The sequence below is a fragment of the Talpa europaea genome (assembly GCF_964194135.1).
Source record: "Talpa europaea genome assembly, chromosome: 12".
Classification (NCBI taxonomy): Eukaryota; Metazoa; Chordata; class Mammalia; order Eulipotyphla; family Talpidae; genus Talpa; species Talpa europaea.
The window spans coordinates 38550984-38569730 of record NC_140079.1 but is presented as its reverse complement, the minus strand read 5'-3'; the positions used below and the strand labels follow the sequence as shown (position 1 = coordinate 38569730).

Sequence of the window (18747 nt, the reverse complement as noted above, 5' to 3'; positions counted from 1 at the left end):
CTGGGGGGTCTCCCTTGAGGTATCACCAGGCAGGGTCTTATTTTGCTGAGGTCTCCAAACTTTACCAGCCCACCACTATCTGAGTTCATTTCATTAAGTGGCAGAGGAGGGGGGCTGGGAGGAGTAGAGATGCAAGTGGTTGTAACCTCCCTCCGCTTCCACACTAACTGAACTGAGACCCCAGCCTAGGTCCATGGCAGCTATGGAGGTAATGGAAAATAGGTGGGCTACACCTATAGAGCCCACCCAAAGAGGGGAAGCCCACCACAGGGATCCTCTCTGCTTCAAGACAAACCCCTACTATCAGGTTCCAGCAGGAGGCTTCCCTACCCTCCAGGCTGGGCAGGAGCCCTGCTCTCAGAGGATAAGCAACAAACCCTCCCCTTGCTGTTGCCATGGTAACAGCTGCTGCATTGGGCCCTGAATCTGGCATCAGAAACCAGGTACAACCTGCCAGAAGTGCTAGTGGTGACAGGGAAGTTAGGTAATTTGTTTTAAGGGGAAGATGGCCGCTGTGTGGAGGGGGACTGCAGAGAGCACCAAGGGTTGAGGGGCTTTAGTCTGGCTCTTGCAGGATTCCCACCTCTACCCCAACTTGAATCCAGTGCTATGGGATCAGGCAGGGTCCTTGCATCCTAGAACATTACTGATCCCCAGTTTGAGGAATGCTGGCTGAGCAGCACTTGACTTCCCTAGGCATTGGCTGCTGTGAATTCCTGCTAGGATGCTCCCTGCTCCCCACTCTGCCTGGGAGAGATGGAGGAGGTTGAGGGGTGGGGCCCAGGATGAGGAGCGGTTTCTCAAGAAGATGGAGCTGGATATGTGGACACCAGGGGTGGTAGAAGGTGACCCAGTCCCCTCTCCCCTCGCTTCAGCCAAGCAAATGAGACACAGGACAGCAGAGGGATGGTTCCAGATTTAATTGAGGGTGCAAGGATGCACCTGGTACCTGTGTGCAGAGGGCCCCTCCGCAGGCAGCCTGGCACCATGCTGGGCATCTGCTTTATGCAATTGAATAGAGGAACATGGCAAAACCAGAAACAACTTGAGGCCCTCCAGTCCCCCCACCATCCCCAACCCCCAGCCCTGGCCCAGGGGGTAGGGTGGGGACAGAGGTGGCCTCTCAGCTGACTAGGCCTTCTCTTTGGGACAGGTCACCCCCACCCCCTGGAGCTGAGAGCCTCTTTACCCCCACTGCCCTTCTGAAGTCAGTTCCTAAAGGGGGAGGACAATCTTACAGGGGCAATCCCAATGGAGGGGGGTGGTCAGGGAGCAGGGACTTCAGAGGCTCCAATCATGAAAAGCCCCCTCCCCGCCATTTTGGAAACAATAAATACTGTGACATAAGCAGGGAGGAGCGCCCACTGGCCCTCTAGTGGAGACCGGTGCTAGTGGGCCCAGCAGCCCTGCCCCACCTGGCACACAGGTCAGGCCCGGGCTGCCCACACCCCTCACTCCGTGCGCAGGATGATGTGGATGCCGGAATCTGTGAACACAGGCCCGCTCATCTCCCCCGTCCGCAACGCAAAGGAGGCATCTTCAAATGGCTTCTGCATCTGACCTGGTGAAGCGTGAGGGGTGGTGTGCGCAGGTCAGGGCCTGGCTACAGGCCAGACAGGCAGGGCGCACACATGAGGCTCCTGCCTGCGCTTCCCATTCACACTCATCTGTCACAGGGTTTATGGCCCTGTCACAGTGCTTCAGCCAGCTGGGGGCGGCAGGGCCATTAGGAGGCCCTGGAAGCCTGAGGACAGCATGAGGGATGGCAGCAGAGATGCTGCCACTGCTGTGCATTTAGAGACACATGTTGGTGATGAACTTGTCTCCCTGGGCTGAGTTCTCAGACCCTGCCACATCATCTGTCCTGCCTGGGTGGGGGGACCTATGACCAACAGCCTTTTGCTGGCTTTTCCACACCTGTAGCCCCATCCTGGGCCCCTCACTAATGCTCTAAACACATTGGGGGCGGGGGCGGCAGGATGAGAAGGCCAACTAGTCCCCTCTGTTCCTCCCTTCTCACTGCCCCAGCCAGAGGGCTGCTGACTTGACACCTCCTCCCCAAACTGTGAGGACAGGGATGGGGTTTCTGGGTGACATACCCTGGATTCTCAGAGGCATCAGCTTATACCCCCTAACAGGGGGAGAGGCAAATGACAGGAAGTGCCACCTTCATGTGCCTGATGGGGAAAACTGCAGAGACACATAGAACGACTCCCACACCAGGAGCATGTCTCCCACACCAGGAGCATGTCTCCCACACCAGGAGCATGAAGGCTCTGCAGCACTGACATCCCCCACCCAAGCCAGACTCTGAGGCCCAAGGGTGGGACTGTGCTGCCACCTGGTGGACCCCAAAGGCTTGTGCACCCGTGACTGTCCCTCCCCTCTACCCTGCCAGGGGCTTCCCACTGTGGGCTGAAGGGCCCCTCCAGGGCTTGGTGGTGCCCTTTCCTCGCGCACCTCTGCTGAAGGCACCCAGGTCGCCCCTGGCCTTGGCTGAGCTGCAGTCGCTGAACTGTGAGGCCAGAGATTCAAAGTCCTCTTCTCCCGACTTGATCTTCTGGATGTAGCCTAAGGACAGGAAACAGGGAGACCTTCACATCATCAATCAGGGGCAGACAGGTAGGGGTTGGGGGGGGGGGGAGCTGGCCCCAGGAGAGCAGAAAGGAGCCGTGCAAGTCCTGCCTCCCCTGTGCACACACTGGAACGTGCCTCCCCCACGCTAACCCCCATGCAGATGCCTCCTCCCAGCACACATGGGCAGTCACGCCTGGAGTCACGCGCATCCTTGAAGAAGGGCCATACATATATACACATACCCTGCCATCTGTCAACACATACTGAGCAGCCACGTTGGGCCACATACCCCACTCCTACACTGGGATCCTTTTGTTGCTCTCCCTCCCTAATACACACAAATACAGCATGACCTCTTCCTACACACTTCCGCCTACTTTTGAGAGAAAATCTACCTCTAGTTCCTGTTGGGTAAGAGAGCAGGCAACCAGGCAGACATTTGAAGAGGGACCCTGGGACTTCCCAAGAGTACCCAGGGCAGTGGTTGGGGAAATTTTCTAGAGGCTTTGAGGAGAATGGTGGGCAGGCTAGGAAACAAGTCCAGTTCTGCCACAAGAGTTGGCTGAGTCCACAGCACGTAGATCTCAGTTGTCCTGTCTACTGGAAGTGGGTAGAAGTCCTGGGAAGTTCAATGGGGAAGATGCAGGCCCCAAGGGGGACGGAGCAGGACTCTTCTCCTGGGTATCCCACAAGGTTGGGTGTGCACTGGATTTACCCTCTGTGTGGGACAAATCTCCCACCAGGGTGATGATCCCCTTGACAGGAGGGGAGGTAAAGGATGATTTTGAGGGCTCCTAGCATGACTCGTGTTGGGGAACAGAGGGCACAAGAGGCGTGTGTGGGGCCTCCCCAGTGGCGCAGCGGTTGAGCGCTGGGTTGTGAAGCTGCCTGCAGCCTCTGCAGCGCCGGTTCGATCCCCGGCCACCGGGCGAGGGTCCCACATGGTGCGCAGATCTCTCCTGCCACCCGCTGCTCCCCTCAGCAGTGTACTTCGTCAATCTGCCTGTTCTGCTCTCTGCTCTGGCTCTGGTGAGTTCTCTCACCCTCCTGCGCCTCTGACTGTACCCAGTGCTTATATAAATAAATAAATCTTTAAAAAAAAAAAGATTCTTAAAAAAAAAAGGCGCGTGTGCATGCGTGTATATGTATACACACACATGCCAGCCAACTAGGGTTCCTTGGCTGGGGAGCAGCTAGCAGCTTCCTGAGACCCAGACCCAGCCTTGCCTCCCCTGAATAGCCTGTCCTGCTCTAGCCAGTCCCCAGCATATGAATAAGCATCCTGTCCATCTCTTCCCTGCACACAGTTCCCGGGTGAACCCAGGATTTTTGGCCCCAGACAGTTCCTCCCTCTAGCCAGGCTGTTCAGCCTGACAGCTGCTCTCTTTGGGGGACTGTCCCTGATTGTCCAGGTCACACACTGGCCCATACCTCCAGCTGACTGAGGGATCATCAGCCCAGGCTGGATGTGAGAGTCACTCTGACAAATCTGCTGCTGGGTTTCTGAACAGCCTCTGTGACACTAGCCCATCGCTCCTGCTTGCCTATGCCCGTCTGCCTCTACTTGGTGTACTGAGGCCACATCTGGCCAGGGCCTTTGCCCACACTGGGCTGGCACAAATCTCATCAGGGCCATCAGCTCCTGTCTTACTGAGAGGCTGCCATAAACCATCTGCTGCAGACTGTAGTAGAAATGGCAGACAGTGACAACATGCCTACCATCCTGTCTCACTGCACAACACGGCAGCAACCACAATGCAACGTCCTGGTGTCTGATCTGCCCGACTGTTCCTAAGGCCGTTTCATCCTCCACTCCCATCTCAGGTCTCGCCTCTGCCTGCCCCGTGTTTCCATCTACCCTGCTTCCTGTCATTCCTGTTCTGTCCTCACCATCCTTCGGCCTCTGAGCCTGAACCACTAGTCATTTGCCAGCAGGCCACAGTGACAGGCAGCAGAGCGCCTGGCAGGGGGACCTTGACAAATACCCCTTGCCATCAACCCTGCCTGTTTCTCTCAGACCGAAACTGTATCTGTCTGGTCAGACAACCTTAGGGATGCCACCGACACCTCACCCTCTTTGGACTGCATATGGTCATGACTCCTGATGGGGAGGGAATACCTCCAGGGGCTGCTAGGAGGTCCCTGTGCCAGATGCATCCATCAGTGACTCCAACTTGAGCCTGGACTCACTAGGTTACCCTCCTACTGGCCCTGAACTTTTGGTTACTTCCAGTCTCAACCAAGCAGCTTAGCGAGTTGTCCTCTGCCTTCTATCTGTACCTCAATATGCCAGCTGGGGGACTGCATGGTGCCCCCCCCTTCACTTTACCACTCCATGGTACCTGCTTGACTTCATGATTCACAACTGTCCATACGCCTCAAGCACCTGGGGAACCAGGCCAGGACATGTACAGGTATTGCCTTACATGCCCCAGCAGCTGGGAGCATGGGTGCACACACATGCATGCACGCACACTGCTCTCAGTCTAAAAATCAAATAAGAGCCTGGATTTTGCTCACAGCACCCAAAACTTCTCTAATCAGGTGGCTCTCTCAGAAAGGCTTCTGGAAGCCTGAAATTATTTCTTAAAGGACATGTCCTTCCTGAACACCCCTTTCTAGAGTCTGGTCACAGACCAAGATGCAAAGGAACCCTCAGAGCCCTGTGCAGCCCTTCAGGTCAGTCTCATACCCCCTTATATCATGTCCCTCCCAGTCCTGCTCTGCTGCCTCATCCCCTACCTTGAGGCCGTTGCTCAGTGTTTCTTCCTGCCAAAAGCTTGCCTGCTGTCCTGCATCATCCCTGTCCTGTTTGTGCCTGTCACCTGCCTCACACTGGGAGGAAAGGGGCTGGGCTGGCCTTACTCACTGCTGTGTCCCAGCGTTGGTGCTATGCACAGAGAAAGTATTCAGAAATGTTTAAGGAATTCATGCCTAAATGAGACAGAAACAGGTCATGGGGAAGAGGGGTGAGGAATCCACCACTGGGGCTCTTCAGGCAGGAATCCTGGAATCTCCTGCCTTTTTTCTGTGACTCTCAGAAAAAAATGTGGAGAATAGAAAATAGTGCATCCCAGATGGCCCCCCTCTCTTGGGCCTCTCTTTGGGGGGGGTGCTGTCTCCATCAACACCCCCAAACAAGACAGTGTCCATCTAACCCTCATCCGACGGGCTCTAGGTGAGAGCTAGGCAGCCTCGGCATGGAGTCTCCAGGAACCCCCCTTCTGGAACAGGACCTTCCAACTGCTTCAGGAGTTCAGGAGCCCTGACATTTGGATGCACCCCAGAGATCCTCCATCTCTGCTGGCCGATAGCCCCCAGCCTACCCCTGAGGCCAAAGGGGGGGGGGGTCTCTGGACACAACTGCTATCTTCAGATCCCAGCTCATTAGTCATGAACGCTACAATTCTAACAGGTAACTTTTTCCCTTGGAGCCTTACTCTCCTGCCTGTGAAGTGGGCTAATGAGCAACTTGCACCTTGAAGGGCTGTCGTGAAGAATAAAGGTGACTTTTGGAGCTGTGCCTGGTGCAGGGCAAGTTACTACCTGTCAGTCTGTGTGATAAGGACTGAATATTTGTGTCCCCCAAATTCCTATGTTGTAGCCATAATCCCCAATGTGACTGTTTAGAAATAGGGCCTATATGGAAGCAGTTCAGGTTAAATAAGGCCATAGGGTAGGGCCCTGATCTGAGAGGCTTAGCGGCCTTATGAGGAGGATACCGGGCATGCCATCTTTAGCCCTGCGTGCAGGCACTAAGGAAAGGCTGTGTGAGCACAGCGAGGAGGCAGCGTCTCTAAGCCAGGGATGGAGCCCTTAGCAGAAGTGAACTGGTGAGAATCTTGATCTTGGACTTTCAGCCTCCAGAGCTATGAGAAATGTATGTCTGTTGTCTAAGTCACCAGTCTCTGGGTATTCTGCGCTTGCAGCTCAAACTGATGATATACTGAAATTATTTATAATGTACTGAATAAGGTGATCTCCAACCCCGTGAAGGTTTAGAGATAAACTAGGGATGAGACCTGGTCAGGGAAAAGGGTGAGAGGATTATATCTGAGGTTGAGGAGACTGAAGATCTGGCCAGGGAGTCCAGAGAGATTGGAGACCCAGTCTCAAGTCACTAGGCTATCAGGAGGCCACAAACCTTGGGTGGGACACTGGGCCAAATATGTTCACTGACCCTTGGACCCCAGACACAGGGGTGCATGTGGGGATCTATTCCTCACACCTGGGGCCTCCCTGGAGCCCTCAGGTCTTGGGTACTGGTGGGGGAGGGAGGGACTGCTCCTCTTCTCCATGTTCTGGCCTCCTCAGACAAGGACACTGGCAAGGACACGCATTGGTCCTCAGATCCCTGACAACCTTGGCCATAGCCCAGCAGCTACAGAGGAGCTGACACTGGGGAAAAAAAGCGCCATAGCAGTAAAGGTGGATGCTATGGTTCCTGTTGTAGGCAGCCTGTCCCATTGGTTAATGGGAGCACCACTCTAATGTATGCTCATGAGACTGAGGCCCGGCTGCCAGTTGCAGCATGCAGCCCGTGTCCTGACCTGATCACGGGGAACAAGACCACCACTGGCAGGACTTCCACACTCATGCAAGAGAAGATGAGGCTGCTGAGCCCTCTGAATAGCATCCTCCTCCTGACTCCGGAGGAGCCCTGTGTCAGCACAATGTGTTCAAGGGGGGAAGGTCATGATCCAAGGTCATGGGACGGTGTGCACGCTGAGCCCACCAGGCCTGCTGCATCCCCCAAGAGTGGGGCTCTTTACATGGACTGTGGGGAAGCAGCAGGGACTGATGGTGTGCAGACACCTTGTGCTGACCTTGGCCTGCCACACATATGCCTGAATGACTGCAATTAATGTTTCGCCATAAAGACAGTGAGCACTACACACTGAACCCACTGCTCTGCTGAGCATTCAGCTCCTGGCCGGCCCCTGATCTTCATGACCATCCTGTGTCCAGTTGATGGAAAGGCTCTGAGAATGAAGGCACTCACTGGAGGATACACACCTGGCATCAGGAATCATCTCTGTGGGACTGCAGGGAGGGCCACACTGGTTTTGACCTTAGTTGACCCTGCCTATCCAATTTATCACCTAGTCCTGATTATGGCCCCTCAACCTTCTGGAGTCTGTTCCCCCAACTCTTACTTGCTCCCAAGTTCTATCACACTGCCTCTAGCCACAATTCCCCCAGTTGCCACCAGGCCCTCCAGTCTGCACTGACTGACCCCAGGGCCCAGCTGCTTATTCTCCCCCAACACCCCCAGCCCTTCCCCCACCCTTCCCAAGACCCAAGCTGACCTCAGCACTCACAGGCCCCCTCTGCAGTGTCAGCCCACCAGCCACTCATCTTTCTGTCCTAGAGAAGGGAGAGGCCCCATCACTTGCTGCTCCCCAGCATGTGCCAACCTGCCAGCTCTTGTTCCCAGGGTTTCCTAAGGCTGGCTGCTCTGCTGAACCCCAGGCCCTCTTGTGGTTACCTCTACAATATCTCTTCCTTAGATCCCTCAGAGTGAGTTCCTCCCCAGACTGCACCCCAAGTTTCCTCTACCAGTGGTGGCACCCTCTGCCACTTAGTTTTTAGTGTCTCTTATCTCTTGCCCACTCTTGTGGGACCTGGAAGCCTCAGAATGGGACCACTCCAGCAAGGAGGACCCTAGACCCAAGAGGTATCTCCTGATTCTCATTTTCCCCACCTACCTCCTCCTCTTCCTCTGGGATAGCCTGATCTCCCCCTCACCGCCCGCTCAACAATGGGACCTAGGCCTTCAGCTTCCCAGGCCCTTCACACTCTAGCCACAAGACTCTAAGGCAAGCACCATGGAGACTCTCTTCTGGACACATGTGGTCATGCATTTCCTGCTGCATCCAGGAAAGACCTCAAAAACTCCTCACCTCACTCAAGGCCCTCCTTTGCCTGGCCAGGACCTGCACACCTGCCTGAATCCTGGCCACAGCAGAGCCCTAGGCCTTTACATTCACCATTTCCTCTGCCAGGAATCTTTCTTGCTTCCTACTGGTTCATGAAACAATGCTGTATGTATAAATGTAGGCCAGACCTGGTGTCGGGAGGTGAGAACACAGTGGGGAGAGACAGATCCAGTATGAGGGTGTGGGTGTGTATAAGATCCCACAGACCAAGTAGTGGACCAAGTGATGTGATAGTAAAATAACAACCAATACTGATGAGTAACAGCGCTAGTAACAACAATCTTGTTACTTACCACTAGCAACTATACAATATTTATTAGGCCAGGTGTGTCATTCAAGCTTTCCTATATTAGGCTAGAGTCCTTGAAACTACCCCAAGGTGGGTCCTATGAATATATTACTAACCTTCCAGGTGAAAAGACTGAGGCTCAGAGATGTTAAGTAACTTGCTTGAGGTCACACAGCCAGAACCTGGCAGAACCAGATAAAAACTAGGCTGAGTGTAGGTGAGGTACTAGGCTGGGAAGTGAGGGCTCTGGCATCTCTGGTAGGGGAGTCCGAGGCTAGCACAGTCTAAGAGAGCTGCCTGAGTCACATGTGGCTACTGAACCCTTAATGCGTGGTTAGGGTGACTGTGGAATCAATCTTTAATATTGATTTTAACTAATTTAAATGGAAATAGCCACATGTAGGTGTGGTGACCACACTGGCTGGTTCTACACTAGGAAGCTATGAATTATAGCCCACGAGCCAAATTGTGCTGGTTTTCTAAAGAAACTTTTATTGGTACACAGCCATGCCCATTGTTTACACATTATCTGTGCCTGTTTTCACGTTACAAAGCAGAGACTATGTGGCCTACAAAACGATCTGGCTTTTTAAGATTGCCTGCTGCTGCCCTAAACTGTGGAAAACAACAGCACAAGGAACAATCTCCTTCTTTGGGGCAGAATGAACCTGCTACTCCACTGGCTTTGTACTTGCTACCTTTCCAACCTCCAGTCCCACCTACCAACTATGTGACCCAAGACTCTGTTTGACAATGTTACAATCAACAGCTCCCAATGCCTGAGGGCACACAGTATACCACACTATCTCTTCTCAAGGGCCCTAGGAGGTAGGTATATGATAATGCCCATTTACAGAGATGACAACTGGGTCTCAACGGAGTTGATGCAAGTCTCCCAAGGTCATGGAGCTGACATGAGCATAGCTACCACCTGAACCCAGGCCTGCCAGTCCCTAAGGCTGGGTCTTCCGACTCTACCCTGGACACCCTCAAACACCAAATGGAAAGAAAATAGGGGAGTGGCATGTGGGCCAGGCTCATGTCATACATAGGCCCTTACTGCGTGGATCATGCTTTCTTATGTGGTCAGTGGCAGGATTCAGTTGCTAACGAGATACTGGACTGAGGACCACAGTTCCTTGCTGACTGTTGGATGGAGGCCTTCCAATAAGGTAGTTCACTTTCATCAATGAGCAAGGGTAAGCCAACACTACACCCTGACAGTTCAGTGAGCTGGGGTGGAGGGTCTGGTGTGATTTCTATAAAACCTACTCTGCTCTCTCCACCACCAGAGGGTTCCTCCATCTACTCCCCCCCCACCCCCCACCCTAACCCTGACCCTGTCTCTAGCTTTGCTCACCATTGATCAGCTCCAGAGCCTCCTCTTTGGTCCGGGTGATCTTCTCTTGTCTCCAGGATGAGGGCCGCCGTGACTGGCTGTGCTTGACCAGCAGGTGTGAACAGCGGACCCTGGAAGGCTCCCCCTGTCCATTTTTGCTGCTGTTGCCACCACTGCTACTATTGCCACTTGGTCGCTCCCACTGGCTGGCATTGGTGATGTGATTGAAATAGTACACCCGGCCTGAAGGGACAGAAAACAGGAATTCAGCTCACAGGACACCACCCTAAGGCCAGAATAGGGAAGCGGACTCTGAGATGCCACATGCAGCAAATCCCCCGCGTGTCCACCATCACCTGCCATCAGTCTTTAAGGAGCTAACATTCTAGGTAGAGCACACAGGCACCAGACAAGTAAAGGAGACAACATGATAATTTCAGTCATGACAAATTGGAGAAAAACAACCCAGGGTGCTGAAGCGAGGATGCCGGGGAACAGAGAGTGGGTCACATCATGCACTGGGCACAGCCAGACTTATGGCTGAAATCTGGCTCTGCCACTCATTCACTGTATGAGCTACCTCTCCTGAGCCTTGTTTCTCATCTGTAAAATGCAGGCAACCGTACCTGCCTGTAGGATAAAGACTGAATGAGTTCCTATCTGTGAAGTGCTTAGGATAGTGTTTGGCACAGAGTAGGAGTATAAGAGCTATTATTATCTCCATTTTACAGATGACTAAACTGAGGTCTCGCTTTCCACATCTTTGTTAACTGTAGTAATGGGTAATGTTTTCTGAGTATCTAGTCTGCTCCAGACATAGACATGGAGGCAGGAACTGTACCCCTGTGTGTTCAACATTAGAGTTCTGCTCTTAACTCCTACCCAATGTACTGGGCTGCAGAACTAGGGGCCAGCAGTTACCCAGAGAATGAGTAGCATGAAGGAGTGAAGACTGCAGACAAGAAGCTTGAAGTAGGACCCAGCAGAGATACGGTATCATTCTAAGGACTGAATGTGCCTGGGTTATATGTGCCCAGCACCTTGTATGGATGGATGTCACCATTGAGGAAGACAGTCAGGGTCAAGTTGAGCAGAAATGGCAGGTGTGGGAGCCCAGAATTGGACAGAATGCCAGGTTTAGGCTGTAGGCCCCAGTCATGAGCCAGGGCTGTGGCAGGGTGAGAGCAGAGCCTTGACTGCCTCTAAAACTCGGGCAATGGGCTCTATCTCCCCCAACGTCAATTTTCTCATCTGCAAAGAATGGGTGAGGTGAGAGAATAAGGACATCAAATGGGGCTAGTGGGGATAATCAATGTCTATAAAATGCTCACCAGAGTATCTGCTGTTCGGTAACTGGAATTGCCACTGCCAACTGTGATTACTATGGGCTATGGCAAGAGTGGGGTAACATGCTGGGTCTGCTCCTGAAGAGTTTGCAATGACAAGAATTAGTGGAGACTGGAGTCAGAGTTAGGTCCTCATCCCTTGCAAGGAATGACCTTGGGCCAGTTCCTTAAGTTTTCTGTTGTTTCCTCATCTGCAAAGGTGGGGTGGAGTAGTAATTACCTACCTCCCAGAATTGTGGCCAGAGAGAATACACTAGAAACACTTGGCACAGTGTTTTGTGCTGAGATCAACGTGCCCCATTATTGTGGATGATCCATAAATCTGTCCCAAGCACAAGGGACATCTTCGGGTAGAATACCAGCAGCAGATATCTAAGACTTAGCATTAGGTGTGGATGGTAGGCATGTTAGCAGGAAAAGGCTGCGGACCCTAGGCCAGGCGATACTCTGGGGCCACGCCTTAAGCATGGCGTTGGGATATCCTACACCAAGGGTGCCCCTAGGGCTCAGTGGGGTGCAGAGACGTTTACCCGGGACGTTAGGTGAATTAGGCCAAAAAGAGTCTACCGGGCCAGCAAGGCCAGGACCATCACCCGGGAGAGAGTGGCGGGATCCCAGGCCCCCTCTCCACCAGGCAGCCCACAGGGCCTGCCCCGCCCCTTGCCTCAGTTTCCTCCGCTTTCCGGGCTCCTGGGGCGTGCACAGCCCCCACGGGGCAGACCGAGGCCGTTACCCAGGGAAAACAAGGAGAAGCCAAACCCCACAGGAATCGGACGATGGCATCGCGCCCCAGGCACTAGCTCGGGCCCCGCCCCAGCCCCGACCCCCGCGGCACCTGAGCTGCGGCTCATGCGCTTCTCCCAGCCGGGCGGCAGCTTCTCCTCGTCCGCCATCTTCCCTCCTGCCGCAGCGCCCGCTCCGCCTCCGCCGCACCGCCTATGCCGCCCGTGCCCGCCCACTGCCGCCGCCGATTGGCTGGAAGTGCGTAGCTCAGGGACCCCAGGAGACGACACTCATTGGGCAGCCTAACTGTCCGGTCTGGTTTTCTGGCTTCCCGTTGGGCATAAAGGAGAGTGGGCGGATCCTCTCACGATTTACCTGGGCCCCGCCCCTTCGCATCACTCAGACCCCACCCCCTTCCTCTCCGCGGTCCCTAAGTGGTGGGGAAGAGATACGAACCCGCCCTTCTCAACGCCCTTTGGCAAGCTTCAAAGAAGAGCCTACCCCACCTTTGGGGTCTTCGTAGCAGAGCCTAGCAGATTGGCTACTGCGGCAGCGATTCCAGCCTTCCTAAGCCGTAACCTGCAACCACCCCCGCTATGAGGAAGTGTAAGGGCGGTGTGGAGCTAACGGTAGCCGACGAGGTACTGCCTTTGTCGTTACCCTAGCAACGTAGTTACCTTGGTGATGAGCTGCTAAGCAGCAACCTAAATTTGGCTTTCATCCTCCCTCTTCCCACCTGTTTCCTCCAGATGTCCAAAGCTAACCCACTCCTTTTAATTTCTTTCTTTGCAAGGCTAACCCTGTCCCTATGTCATGGACCCAAACATCTTCCAGTTACTTTCAAACCTAGTTACCTCACGAATCCCTCTCAGTCTGGCTCTTGCTTCCATCCTGGGTGACTGATGGGTGTTGGCACTACCATTCATGGGGACACGGGAGGGGGGTGGCGGTAGAACCGTGAGCTCAGTCTAAGCCCGTTTATAATTAAGTCTGTGGCGCCTGTGGGACACTGAGGAGGTAGGGGTGGGCTCAGGGCTGGAGGTAGTTAAGGAAGTGAAGATGTAAGCAGGGAAGTGTTCAGTTACGCTTCACCTATAGCATGGACCTTCATGTGACCATTGAAAAGAATGAGGCACAGTGACATGAAACACAGGGAAAACATGTCCATAACAAATTATAGAGGCAGGATGCTCTGAAGAGCAACCAGGACAGATGAAGTTGGCTTTCCCACTTGCTATGACCTTGAAAATATTATTTAACCTCTGCACTTCAGCTTTTCCATCTGCAAAATGATAATTGCACACACACACACACACACCCCTTTGATGCAGAGAGTAAATGAGTTATATAAAAGCACATTAGACAGTGCCTGGTCTGTAGCAAGGTTATGTGTTTGTTGTATGAAAAAGAAGTTGTGTTACTGGGTAGCAACTATTGTATGTAGGAGAGCATAACAAAAACAAAAACTCCAAATTAATGGAAAAATTGACATCACTTACAGAAACATATCAAAGCATAAAAAAGGCATAAGGCAAGTTACTGAAAAGTATGAACATTACAGTATGTGTAATTACCTTAGTTGTATAAGTCATAGGTTTATAGCACAGAGAAGTAGATTTATCCAAAATGTGAATGAATACCATTCATGCAGCAGTTGAAAGAAATGATGGATTTAAGTTTTAATATAACATTTTGATTGTTTACAAGCATGAATTAACATTTTAAAAGATAATTTTAAACTTAGGACAGAGGTGCAAAAGTGGCATAGAGTTTTTACAAACTCTTCACCCTTATAATAACAATTTATATAATAATAGAAGTTCTCAACCAGGAGTGATTTCATTCCCAGGCATCTGGCAATGTCTAAACACATTTTTGGTTGGTCACAAATGGGGAGAGGGAGATGCCACTTGCATCTGATGGGCAGAGGCCAAGGATACTGCTAAATATCCTGCAATGCAGTCTCCACACAAAGAATTATCCAGCCCAAAATGTAAACAGTGCCAAAGCTAAGAAACTTCTATAGAATAATTATCAAAACTCAACACAATACTACTAACTAAACAAGACTTAAAAACTTTCTCCAATTTTCCCAAGGTTCTTATGTTCCAGGATCCACAGTTATGTGCCCTTAGTCTCTCTCCTCCAATATGTGACTATTTCTTTTTTTTTTCCTTTTTGCATAGAAGAACTGGGATGTAGTTCAGAGATGTGGCAGGTGAGAGGATGCACCAGAGACAGAGTGGGGAGCAGAACAGGTGGATCTACTGAAATACACTGCTAAGGGGAGCAGCAGGCAAGACAGGAGAGGTCTGCTTTACCATATGTTGGTTAGTTCCCAGGCTGGGGATCGAACTCAGGTCCTTGTGAAAAGTGCTGAGACTTAATCCCTAGGCCACCAGGAAGGCCCAATACATGACTATTTCTGGGTCTTTCATGATCTTGATACTTTTGAAGAATAGAACATCTCTCATTCTCTGTTTTGTCACAATGGGGTTTGATAATTTTTCATTATATTGAGGTTATGGATATTGGGAAGGACACCAAAGAGATGATGTGCTCTTTTCAGTGCATCACTGCTGCTTAACATTTTACCCCTAGGCTTAGTGGGTTAATTTTTATTATCTCACAATTTCTTTTTTTAATAAAGATTTATTTATTCATGCATACAAGAATTGGGGTATAGGCCAGAGGTGTGGGGATGAGAGGATTCACCAGGGACAGTAGGGAACAGAACAGGCAGATGTACTGAAATATACTGCTGAGGGAAGCAGAGGGCAAGACAGGAGAGGTCTGCCCTGCCATTTGAGTTGCTCTCTGGCCAGCGATTGAACTCTTGCTGTAGTGGCTGGCAGTAACTTGAAAGCACTGTCTTTAACTCCTGCACCACCAGGGAGGCCCCTATTATCTCACAATTTCTATAGATTAGGAATCTAGGCACAGTTAAGCTGGCATCAGCAGAACAGCTGTGGTGTTGGCTGAAGGTCTAACTGGGGCAGGTTCTACTTCTAACCTGGCTCGTGTGGTTGCTGGAAGGACTCAGTGCTAACAGGGTGATGGGCCTGAGGGCCAATGACTTGGCTTTTTTTCCCACACAATTCCTTGCTAGCTATTGGCTGGGGGCCTCTCTGTTAGGCAGCTCACATTCATCAATGAGCAAATGAAAAAGCAAAAAAGCAAGACAGAAGCCATCTTCTTTGCAACCTACTCACAGCAGTGATATTCTATCACTTTCACCAACAAATATTAAAAAATAATCAACAAATCACAAAAAAAATTTCACTAACAAATATTCTATTTGTTAGAAGCTAGGTCTAGTCTATGCTCAAGAGGGGATCACACAAGGGTGTGACCACCAGGATCAGGGGATTACTAGGGGCCCTGTGGAGACTGTCTGCCACACTTGTGATAATGCCTTTGATCATTTGGTTAAAGCAGTCTCTAACTTTTTTCCTATACATTTTTGGGGAGATACTTGGAAACCATACAAACATCCTTATTCTGCTTAAACTTGCTACCACTAATGTTAGCACCTCTTTTTATCTAAAGCAGCTATTACCATGGCAACCCAATGGTATGTGATTTATTTCCACTTCTACATTAATCAGAATCCGTTAATGAAAACTTGTTCTTCTCCCCATTTACGTATCATTATTTATTGATATGTGCATGGGCTCAAGGATATTTTATTCTTTGGGTTACAGTCTAATAATACTACCTTTGTTATTTGCTGCTCAAGTTGTTCTAAATTTGGCCAATGGATAGTCTTTCACAGTGGGTTGGGTTCTGTAACCTTTCAACATGCTCCCATCCATTTTACTTCAGCACTTCCTACTTTCTGGCACCTACAAGATGCACCAGATGCAGCTTGTATTTTTCCTGCTCTGGCTCTATGAAACAGTAACTTCTCCAAGAAGCCCTGGTTCCTTTTATTGGAGAATATTGAGAAACCGAAATCTGGGACACAGGGCAGGGGTAGTCACTGCTTCTGGTCTAAGTGGATAAAGCAAGGAAATGTGTGTGTGCGTGTGTATCCACCTATCTGTATTGCCCTAGTGTCTGTAAATACATAGTAAATAGCCACAAGTTCCTACAGATCCCTCCAGCTCTAATGTTCATTCTGACCACTCCCTTCCACTCACCCACCTACTTGTTTGTGATTTCTTTCTCTAGCAGTGAGAAGCCTGGTTCTCATTTGTTCAACACACACACACACACAAAAAAAAAAAAAAAAAAAAAAAAAACCTTATCACCGTAAGGAAAATATTTAACGACCATAGTGTTTCTTTTTGTCTTTAGCCTTATTCAAACTACTCTTCCAAAGAAACTTTCTCCTCCACCTCCTTCAGTATGGTCATACGACTCACTTATAATACAGGCGGATTCATCTGACAGCCTGCATTCTTTCTCTTTCTACGTTCTGGTTGACATGTGGAATCCTGCATCTACCACCAGTTTCAGACAGGCTAATTTTATCAACACAAAAATCCTCTACATTGCCTTTTTATGTAAAAAAGCAAAATAAAAATCAATACAAGTACCAATTTAAAACAATGAGACAGATACTTTCTATGAGAAAATGCCAGAAGCAAAACATAAAAAAAAGCAAACTGCTGAATGATTTATATTAAACAGTGTGCAATATTCTAATATAAAAACTTAGGTTGTAATTTAGAGAATTTCTGGGTTCATTCAAATATATAATGACTATCACGGTTAGGAGAGGTGGTATAAAAATTTTTGATTTCTAAGAAAAATATCTGGCTTTTTATTTTTTAAAATTTTTTAAAGATTGATTTATTTATGCATACAAGAACTGGGGTACAGGCCAGAGGTGTGGAGGGTGAGGGTGAGAGGATTCCCCAAAGACAGAGTGGGGAGCAGAACAGGCAGATCTACTGAAATACACTGCTGAGAGGAGCAGTGGGCACAGCAGAGGTCTGCTGTGCCATGTGTGTTAGCTCCCTGGCCGGGGATTGAATTCATGCTGTTAGTGGCTGTGAATAGCTTCATAGTGCTGCGACTTAACCCCTTGCACCACCAGGGAGGCCCTATGTGGCTTTTTATTTTATTTTATTTTTTTTTAAAGATTTATTTATTTATTTATACAAGCACTGGATACAGTCAGAAGCACGGGAGGGTGAGAGAATTCACCAGAGCCAGAGCGGGGAACAGAGCAGGCAGAGGGACCGAAGTACACTGCTGAGGGGAGCAGCGGGCCGCAGGAGAGGTCTGCGCGCCATGTGGGACCCTCCTCTGGTGGCCGGGGAGCAGCCGGGGATCGAACTGGCGCTGCAGAGGCTGCGGACAGCTTCGCAACCCAGCGCTCAACCGCTGCGCCACCGGGGAGGCCCACCTATGTGGCTTTTTAAATAAGCATATTGCAGTCATTTTTAAAAATAAAATTTAAGTTTTTAAAAATTAAATTTATAAAAATGCACTGGGAAAGGTTTGATCTCAGGAGGACAGGTGATGAGAGGGATTTTAGTCTTTGCTAATTTGAAATTAACAAGAAATTACCTTGTCAAGGCTCTTGTGTAATTGAAAATTTTGTTGGTTTGTTTTTAAACAGACAGGTAAAAGGGGGAAGCTGAATAGGGAAAGTGAGGGTACTAGGAAACAGATGTTTCTAACTTATTAGGAGGAAGATGAGGAGGCAGGTAGGATAAATGACTGATGGAAACCAGCCATCCTCAATGGACAGCAACATCCCAGGCAGCAGGCAGGTCCACCTCCTGTAGTATTGTGCGGAAGGCTGGGTGGTACTTGAGAGTGAAGGGGAGCAATGGACTAGACTTAAACATGCTTATGTGATAAGGATAATCAGTCAGGTTAATACAGGAGAGAAGAGATGGAACAAGGTTCTGCTAAGGCTCTTGAGAACAGTTCCAGAATATGGCTCTAGGATCTGTGGCTAGGAGAACAGAGGAGGATCTCTTGTGTTTTGTCTACTCACAACTGGAAGAAGACTGGAAACAGAAATAACACTGTGCCAGGCATCCTGCAGCTTTAATTGCATTCTCTCATTGCAATTAAGGGGGGGGGGCAGCAAGGTGGTGCCCCTTTTGAGGAGGAAATTTAGGACCAGGAGGCTGATTTCCCCAAATCTTACTGCTAATGAGCAATCAAATTTAGTTGTCTTTTGCCTAGCAGAAAAAAAAAATGCAGTTCCACTCACTCTTATCTTAATGTTGTGCTAGTGGGCACCCCAGGACCCCCAAACCTGCCTGCTCTAAGAGTTCTGCCATGTGGTGCATAAAGGCAAAACATACTCTAGTGCATAAGAACTTCAGTAAGAACTTTCACTAGTGAGCAATAGAGAAAAGAAAAAAGTTTCCCCATGAAACATCCATTTACCCATCCTCTTGTGGGTAAATGCCCAAACAGGGTTGGCCACAAGGGGGCAGCTGGGGCACAAAAGCTAGCCATCAGTCTAAGATAACTTCTGGTGGGGAACCATAGGGAAGGGGCAGAAGGAGCCAGACAATTTTGGCAGGAAAAAAGCAAAATCCAAATATAAGTCAAGATAAATGC

The 18747-nt window shown here is 50.2% G+C and overlaps 1 protein-coding gene across 1 annotated transcript; it reads right to left on the bottom strand.

Annotated features, from left to right (window-relative positions):
• Positions 1-1216: 1216 nt before the first annotated feature.
• PIN1 (peptidylprolyl cis/trans isomerase, NIMA-interacting 1) lies at positions 1217-12383 on the bottom strand (the record flags this gene model as incomplete). Its single annotated transcript, XM_084248701.1, has 4 exons — positions 1217-1561; positions 2461-2571; positions 10166-10387; positions 12326-12383. 4 exons carry the CDS (start codon positions 12381-12383, stop codon positions 1452-1454), a joined length of 501 nt encoding a protein of 166 aa, XP_084104827.1. The 3' UTR covers positions 1217-1451.
• Between the last annotated feature and the right edge of the window lie 6364 nt (positions 12384-18747).